General features: G+C 34.3%; 1 protein-coding gene and 1 pseudogene across 2 annotated transcripts in view; one reads left to right on the top strand and one right to left on the bottom strand.

Moving 5' to 3' along the window:
* The window catches only part of LOC107675237 (uncharacterized), a 10,668-nt pseudogene extending 3,161 nt beyond the window's left edge, over positions 1 to 7,507 (bottom strand).
* Positions 7,508 to 7,617: 110 nt separating this feature from the next.
* The window catches only part of LOC107675295 (F-box only protein 31-like), a 16,729-nt gene continuing 14,717 nt past the window's right edge, over positions 7,618 to 9,629 (top strand). For both annotated transcript variants that reach the window (XM_016469594.1, XM_016469595.1), the window contains exon 1: positions 7,618 to 8,074. In XM_016469594.1, coding sequence (XP_016325080.1) covers positions 7,684 to 8,074 — 391 coding nt within the window. In that variant the 5' untranslated portion in view covers positions 7,618 to 7,683. The remainder of the gene's footprint in view (positions 8,075 to 9,629) is intronic.

Below are 9,629 nucleotides of genomic sequence, written 5' to 3' on the forward strand. Positions count from 1 at the left end.
TGTTTTCTAAAGCGTTTTTGAAAAATCACTTACCCCACCTTTAATGAAAGTTATTATACAGTGTTACCTGAACAGGTAGGAGGAAATTCTACTTTTATGCACACAGTCACACTAACTGTGAATTTATTGTCATTGAGTGAAGTCCAAACCCCAGTCTTCTCCAAACTCTCACTGAAACTAAAGCACACTATTGTTCTGACCAACACCAGATCCACCGCAGACATATGGAGGCTCCTCACTACCACCAGACGCACTTTAAGAGCAAACACACCTTCATGTGCATAAACAGAGCAGGCTTTGTGTGTAATATGCAGTTATCAGGCTCTGCCTAATGCTCTTGCACGGACACATGAGACCCGGCTCCACCTGCTGGCTCTCTGCCCCATGCTGCGCTGGGCTGTTAAACAGACAGCAGATGGGAGCCCAACAGAGGTCTGTCCAGCAGTGGGAAACTCAAGCGGCTGATGGTAGGACCTGCTCTCATGCTTCAGGTGAGCGGCTTACGGTACAAGAACTCCATAAACATACATATTTCAAAGATGAACATTGTTTGCAGTTAACACAAATATAGGTTGAAAAACGGCTTGAAACTTATAATATGGACAAAAGTCATAGAACACAGTATCAGGAAGTGTTCAACCTTCAGATTTTGTATTTATTTATTTATTTATTGATTGTTTGTCTGTCAGCCTCATATATTATATGCCCAACTAAATATGTGCTAATTTTTATTTTATTTTATCCAAATTTGGGTCTTGAAAACATAATTTGTTAAACGCATATTTATTTAAATAAATAAATTCCATAACCAACAATATTGCATGCAAATGTGGGATACATACTTATTTATTTTAATTTTATTTTCTGACATTAAAATAAGATTAGTGATAGTACTTAATAAATATGTGTTATTATTTGAAATGCTAAAAAGTAAAATAATGTAAGTAAATGTTAATGTAAATAATAATAATAATAATGCAAAAATTCTATTTCATTACTATTATTTATACTACTACTCCTCTTAATAATAATAATTATTATTATTATTATCATCATCATAATTACAATATAATATTAAATAATAGATTTATTATTATTATTATAGCAATAATAATAATTATTATTATTATTATATTTAATTATTATTATTTATACTACTACTACTCAAAATAGTATTTATAATTATTATTCAAAATTATCATTATCATTATTATTGTTGTTGTTAGTAATAATAGTACAAATTCCATTTAATTAATATTATTTATACTACTTCTACTACTCAATATTTATAATTATTATGTAAAAACGTTATTATTATTATTATTATTATTGTTGTTGTTGTTAGTAATAATAGTAGTAAATTATTATTAATAATAATTATCATCATCATATAATATTAAGTATTAGAAAATGAATTATTAAAAAAATATTAAAATAATAATAATTATTTTTAATAATAATAATGCAAAAAACTATTTAATTACTATTATTTATACTACTACTACTCCTAATAATAATAATTATAATTATTATTATGATTGTTGTTGTTGTAGTTGTAGTTATAGTAGTAGTAGTAATAGTAGTAAATTATTTATAATAATAATTATCATTATCATCATAATAATAAGTCGTAGAAAATCAATTAATTATTATTATTATTCATAAAAATAATAATAATAATATTAGTAGTAGTAGTAGTAAATTTATTTAGTAACAACAACAATAACGTATTATTATAGTATTATAGTATTATTATATTATTTAGTAACAACAACAACAACAACATTAACAATTATTATTATTATTATTATTATTGTTGTTGTTATGATTTTCTACATTATTGTAGGATTTTCATTGTTGGATGCAGTAGAGAAGGACAAGACCACTATTAAACCCTCTTTTTTATGCCTCATTTTTATTTTATTAGATAATTACTTAACACAACATGGAATTTGTGCCTTTATTGCTTTATTGGATGCCAATTTACAGGCTACGCTGTTCATGGGAAGTGCCTTGGTAGATTTATTGGGGTAAAAACCAGTAGAACAGCAACCAGAAGAAAAAGCTTAAGGTGGAAAAGGAAAGGAAATGATTGTGTTAGAGTAATTAGAGCACAAATGTTCTGGCTGCATTGTTCCTTTCAGAAGACGACACTGACCCTCAGGCACACACACACACACACACACACACACTAGACACAACACAACACGCAAATCAGCTGCAAAGAAATGGAGCTCATACAAAGCTCTGAGTGACATTATATCAACCAGCCAAACCGGCAAATCCACCGCACAGAACATATTTCATAACCATATTTATCCTGCATATATTTCTGCTAAATGTGCTTTATCTTTTTAGCGTGGTTAGTGTGAAGAAGACGTTCATACAAACCCAATTATCTTCATACTACAGTAAGAGCACAATAAACCAGACCGCCGCTGTCACAACCCATTAAACCAGCAATTTTTCACAAAGCAAATGAGCAGCAACACAAAGCATCTGCTTGGACTCCTGCCATCTTCTGGAGATTATAGGAATTACACTTGAATATAATAAATTCAGCGATAGGAAAGCATAAAAATAACCTTAAAGACTCCACAATAAGGAAACAGTTGACTTCTTTATTGATGACCATACTAGTTCATTCCTATGTAGAGCTATGTGACATTTATATTATATTATATTATATCCATACTTGTTTATTCTTTTGTGGAGCTATGTGACATATATTATATTATATCCATAATTGTTTATTACTATGTGGAGTTTATTACTTTCTATTCTATTTTAATTCTACTTTATCTATATTTATCTTCTTTTTTTTATTTAAAAAAAAAACACTTTCTATTTTTTTCTATTCTATCTACTTGTTTTTCTTTGTGTGTGTGTGTGTATAATATATATATATATATATTGTCCTCATTTGTAAGTCGCTTTGGATAAAAGCGTCTGCTAAATGACTAAATGTAAATGTAATGTAAATATATTATATTATATTATTATCCACACCAGTTTATTCCTAAAATTTTATTAAATTAGCTTATCCAATGTAACGTTTTGGGAAATGATATTACTTTATAATTTTATTATTTTATTTATTATTCATGTAATATTACTACAGAATAAACATGGTAAATAGTTCAGTTTACCTTCTGCGTTAACGACGATTGTGCCAATAACACCATTAATGCCCTGAATTCTCTTTAAAGTGTCTTCGACCTCAGCCTGCACAAAATAGCATGAACGGAACAGCAGAGATGAACAAAATATTCATAAAAATACATGATTTTAAAATATCGATAGAATTTGAGCGCAATACGTGAATAAAAAGCTCTCATTCTGACGGCACCCATTCACTGCAGAGCATCCATTGCTGAGCAAGTGATGTTCTGCTGAATTTCTCCAAATCATTTTTGGGTTAACTGTTCCTTTATTTCTTTCATGTAATATTTCCATTTTATATTATTTAAGCTTTATTGTAATTACCAAAGTAAACATTAACAATCCTGTAACTCTAGTTTTCCATTGTTCAGACAAACAGATAATTGATTACACAAAGTAAACCGTAAGCATATTACAGTACACGAAGAGACCAAATACAAGGATTCAAATTAAATCTAAAATGTAAATGTGGATAATATAGAGTTTAAGGATTTTGAAAACAAAGAAATTGATAATAATATGTTAAAACATTAAATGAACAAATATTTTAGATTCTGCACTTCACAGTTATATTAAATAGGCATTGTACAGATGGTCAGATGTTCTTGCTTCCACTGAAGCACAAGATGCTCTTTGGATCATTCTCAAATTATGCTGAAGAGCATGATCATAAGGCTTTACTTGTGGAGTTCAAACCAGACGTATAATTTGTTAATCTTGTAACTAAATTAAGAAAATAGGCATCTGGATGTCTCTTGTACACATGCATAAAGAAGCTCTTGCTGCCATTATACGTCTCAAACTGACTGAAGTTCCTCTCTGGTGTTTTCTCAGCATTACTGTGGTCCACTGGAAGAGGTGTTTGTGAGACCAGCAGGGGGTGCTCACCCTGTGGTCTGTGTGGGTCCTAATGCAGGTCCCCATAGTGATGGGGACACTATACTGTAAAAAGCACCATCCTTCGGATGAGATGTTAAACCGAGGTCCTGACTCTCTGTGGTCATTAAAAAAAATCCCATGGCACTTCATTCATTCATTCACTGGGTCCAGACTCCAGTTCATCTACTAGATGAGGTTCCTCCTCCTTCAGCAGTCTGTAGAATTCTGCTTTTACAGCAGCTCCTCCAGAGTCAAGAACATCCAACAAGAGTCTTGTTTTCTTCTGTTGTGTTTCTTTAACTTTACCGTACATTTCACCTGGAATCATGTCTTTGGTCCTCAGAGCATCAGCAATAGTCATCACTGATAAAACTTTCCGAATGAGTTTATCTCTGTGTTTTTCACAAATCCACTTCAAGTCAAGTCAAGTCTGCTTTATTGTCAATTCTTCCACATGTACAGAACATACATACATATAATTGAAATTGCGTTACTCTCAGACCCTTGGTGCATACAGATAACACTAACAGTAGAACATAAATACAGATATACAGATTAAGTATAAAATACAACTATACCCTTGTAAGCTCCTCTCTGTGTGGTGTAAACAAAGTCCAGAGTGTTGGGACTTTGTTTACAAAGTCACTTTCTGATAAAAAAAGAATAAATGAATAAGTAAAATAATAATTATGTTACATTCCAGAAGGGATTGTGTTTGATAGAAAGAACAAACAACTAGGCTAATTGAAATACTGTATATCTATGAATTCATACCTGTGAGCCTTTTGTGAGCAGGAGGGTATGGAAGCCCATTTCCGCCACTGAAAAAAAAAAATAAATAAATAAAAATCACAGAATTGTGATATAAACTCGCAATTGCGAGATATAAAGTCAGAATTGCGAGATATAAAGCCAGAATTGCGAGTTATAAAGTCACAATTGCGAGATATATAAAGCCAGAATTGCGAGTTATAAAGTCACAATTGCGAGATATATAAAGCCAGAATTGCGAGTTATAAAGTCACAATTGCGAGATATAAAGTTAGAATTGCGAGTTATAAAGTCACAACTGCGAGTTATAAAGTCACAATTGCGAGATATAAAGTCAGAATTGCGAGTTATAAAGTCACAATTGCGAGATATAAAGCCAGAATTGCGAGTTATAAAGTCACAATTGCGAGATATAAAGCCAGAATTGCGAGTTATAAAGTCACAATTGCGAGATATAAAGCCAGAATTGCGAGTTATAAAGTCACAATTGCGAGATATAAAGTCAGAATATTCTGATCCCGGGGTGAGAGAGCACTTTGAACTGGTTTTAATGTGTGTATTATCTGTGTGCTGGTCCTTGACCTTAAGGGAGAAAAAGTCTGTCAGTTTTTAGATATGAAAACCAGAGGCAACAGAGGTAAAATGGTTTCTTCCAATATCTTGACAAAAAGCATCCTCAAATAGGTACTAGGCTAAATAGTCTTTAGTGCTCTGCTCTCTCACTTCAGGGATTTCCCCTTTTACACTGTCTAATATAAAAAAGCAAGAACCCATATATTAACAATGCAGTCATTTAAAGTATGTATCTTCTATATGTTCCAAAGCAGTTTAGTAATGTTTGTCTCTCAATAGAGAAACTATGGCTATTTGATATGAATCAGAGTGTGTTAAAGGGGTCATATGATGCGATTTCAAGTTTTCCTTTCTCTTTGGAGTGTTACAAGCTGTTCGTGAATAGATACGATCCCTAAAGTTGCTAAGACTAAAGTCTCAAACCCAAAGAGATATTCTTTATAAAAGTTAAGACTGTCCACGGCCTCCTAAAACGCCTCGTTTAAACACGTCCACACATATCTACATCACGATGTGGGAAGATTTGGATAACACCGCCCAAATGTTCACGCAGAGAAAGAAGGCGTAACTTTCTCGTTTATAATGGGTTTTAATGTTTTTGTCTCGTCGCACCGGGACACGGCATCACAGTATGGTTAGGGGCGTAACATTTCCGTCACACGCTTGAGGTATTCAGCCAATCATAACGCACTGGATAGCTGGCCAATCAGAGCACACCTCGCTTTTCAGACCGATGAGCTTTGTAAAAATCGACGCGTTTCAGAAAGGCGGGGCATAGAGGAGAAACAATAATGTACAGTATGTGGAAAATAATGTGTTTTTCGAACCTTAAACCGCATAAACACATTGCATTACACCAAATACACAAAATAATGTTCTTTTTAGCAGCATCATATGACCCCTTTAATGAAAGACACATTTTCACAAAAAAAAAAAATTACTGATTCCTCTGACAGTGGAACATTCAACGGGAGCAAATGGACATCCAGAATGTTTTCTCTCTGTCTCGCAGTTGTTGGTCGCAGAAAGAGAAGCACTTTGGGCAGCGACAGGGGAAGGAGTAAAGATCTCTTTTTAAGAGCCCAAATAGGGCGAGATCTCTGATGTCAATCATCACATGAGTTTCATTCACTTTGAGAGGCTTCATTATTTCTACATTACCACCAGTGCAATGTGCTACAGCCAAACTGTCTTTATTTTCCTCTGCAAAACACACAGAATCATGGCTTATTCTTTAATATTATTAGTTAATATACAGATGTTCAACAAGTTTTCCAAATAAACTGACAATTGATAGCCCCCTAAAACTTTGAGAATTGTTATTATATGCATCCATCATATTGTGGATGTAGAAATAAACCTACCAGAGAATATTTCACAGTGAGGAAGGTGCAGTCCTGAGATTGAACCATTAGAACAGTCAGTGCTGTACAAGGGTCCTGCAGGCTTCATCCGCTCAAAACCAACTAACAAACGAGGCTCCCATGAGACAACTCTATACAGCACCTCTCCTTCACCCTCCATCTGAAACACAAGACTGGTCAGACTGCAACGAAACCGACCAGCATGTGGACACACAAACCTGAAAGACAGGATATTTTCATGTTATTAAATCATAATGGCCTGCATATTTATTTATTATGTCATAATACTGTAGATAATGCAAAAAGAAAAGAAAAAACGGGATGTTTGAATCAGGATTTTGGAAAAATTCATGCAAACAAATACAAATAACAACATCAACTGTTATAAAAAAAAAAAAAGATAAAAAAAAAAAATACTAAGGCAAAACAATCAAATGGAACAAACAGACCTGAATATATGCAAAGGTTAACAAATGCTGGATATGAGAAATGTTAATTGGAAAGATAATAATAGAGCCATTTTATGTGAGGATGTGATAGTACAAATTATGTTATAATAATAGACATATTTTAATTCATTTGAACGTTTAAACTCAGAAATGTAACACCATACCTTCTTACAAAAACATAAGTGTTCCAAATCTGTATATAGTCTCGTGTTTGTCCTCATCATCTTGCTGAACACATTCAGGTGTGAACACTTCTGCATCACCTGAGCACTGAAGTAAAGAAAACAATGATCCTCTTATTCTGAACATGATAACAGAAAAAATACATGATGGCACTAACCTTCTGTAAGTAAGCAGTGACGTCCAGCCGTACGGCGTCAGCGAGCTGCGCGTCGGCGTCACGAGAAGACGCCCGGGCACGTCGCGCACGCAGCAGCGGAGCACTGCGGGGGACAGCGCAGCGGCTGTTGCACGGGGATGATGTAATGTTGCTCCGGATGGCGGTGTGCGCCAGGCTCTGCGGAGCGGGACAGTCGCGGCGCTGCAGGCGGCGGCAGAGGCACAGCCAGCCGCATCAGGACAGCGACTCCGACATGGACATGGACGAGGAGGAGGAAGAGGAGAGGGTCGTGGGCAAAACGAAAGACGAGCCCGATGGCGGCAGCAGCTGTCATAGCAGCGGAGCCGGTGTCCTCGGGTCTGGGGCCTCCGCGGGGCCACCGCACCCGCAGTCGCTGCTGGATCTGCCGCCGGAGCTCCTGGTGGAGATCTTCTCCTCTCTACCCGGCACTGCGCTGCCCAACCTGGCGCTGGTGTGCAAGAAATTCAGGCAGATCCTCAACACGGAAACAATCTGGAGGAGGAGATGTACAGAGGGTAATGTAATAATGGCTGCTACACAACACACAGCGGCCTTTTGTTTACACTCGAAACTGATATGTTATGACACCGACTCAAACACTATCATAACGTTTATATATATATATATATATATAATTAGTTACATATTAATTAGTGCTGTCAAAAGATTAATCGCGATTAATCGCATCCAAAATAAAAGTTTTTGTTTATTTTACATAATATATGTGTATGTACTGTGTATATGTATTATGTATATATATAAAGACAGACACATGCATGTATATATTTAAGAAAAATGTTATATTTGTATATTAAATATATTTATATAAATATAAACATGTAAATACATGTAAATATTTTCTAAATATATACTGTATGAGTATGTATTTATATATAACTAAAAAAGGCAATGCAAAAAGAAAAGAAAGTAAAAAGAAGAAAAAGGAACACACCTCATGGAAACTTTCCAATAAAGATCTGTAGTAAAACATTTGATCTGATGCAAGTAATATAAATAGTATTTACATTCAAGTATAATTAAACCTTAGACTCAGATTCCCATTAGATGGGAATTTTACTGTACTGGATGAATATATATTTGTATCCATATAAATTATATATATATATATAAGTATATTTAATATATAAACGTAACACATTTTGCTTAAATATATACATGCATGTGTGTGAATTTATATATACATAAGAAATATACACAGTACACACACATTATGTAAACAAAAACTTATTTTGGATGCGATTAATCGTTTGACATCACTATAATAAGGTAATTTTTTTGTATTTGTGTATATGCATATTCATATTGCTGTTGCCACTATTTTTTAAAAGCAATAAGACAGTCAAGAGGCTGCATTTATTTGATTAAAAAAACACTAAAAACAGTAATACTGTGTTTTGTATTTTATATATATATATATATATAGGGCTGGGCAAAAAAAAACGATTTTTCGATTAATCGTTTTTTTTTTAAATGACGTCGATTCGATTCTCAAAAGCGTGAATCGATCTTTTCCGGGATTTATTTCAGCATATTTAAAACAAGATCTGATTAACGTGAATCTTATCATTAGTCTTCTCCACTAGATGTCACCCTTATTTACCTTGCGCGTGTGTAGTTAATGCTGCTCAATGTGAAAGCACGCAGGTGAAGGAGATTTACCGCTGATTACAGAACCAGCTTTACTCATAAGATGCGCGTTAAATATCGCATGCGATTAATCGTGCAGCCCTAATATATATATATGAAGGGTTTGGTTCCAAAACGCGATAAACCCCATTTTAAAAAAAAATGAGAGTTTCCGCCAAAATCAGTATTGTATCTGGTCGGTATTTAAAAGTCAATTTTTAATTTTACGAAAAATGTGATATCCGCCGAGTTATTCTGCCATGTTTTCTCCCTTTCTTTCCGAACCGCAACAAACCCCAGTCTCCCCTCTCTGCAGAATGCGATATATCCGCTTAACCAATCCACGCACTGTAGACAGTAATGGCGGCGCTTTGAATACACCCGGCATCCTAGTTTTCCTCATCTATTTTGTACTTTGTGATC

This window comes from Sinocyclocheilus anshuiensis, unplaced genomic scaffold (genome assembly GCF_001515605.1).
Source record: "Sinocyclocheilus anshuiensis isolate Anshui unplaced genomic scaffold, SAMN03320099.WGS_v1.1 scaffold532, whole genome shotgun sequence".
NCBI lineage: Eukaryota > Metazoa > Chordata > Actinopteri > Cypriniformes > Cyprinidae > Sinocyclocheilus > Sinocyclocheilus anshuiensis.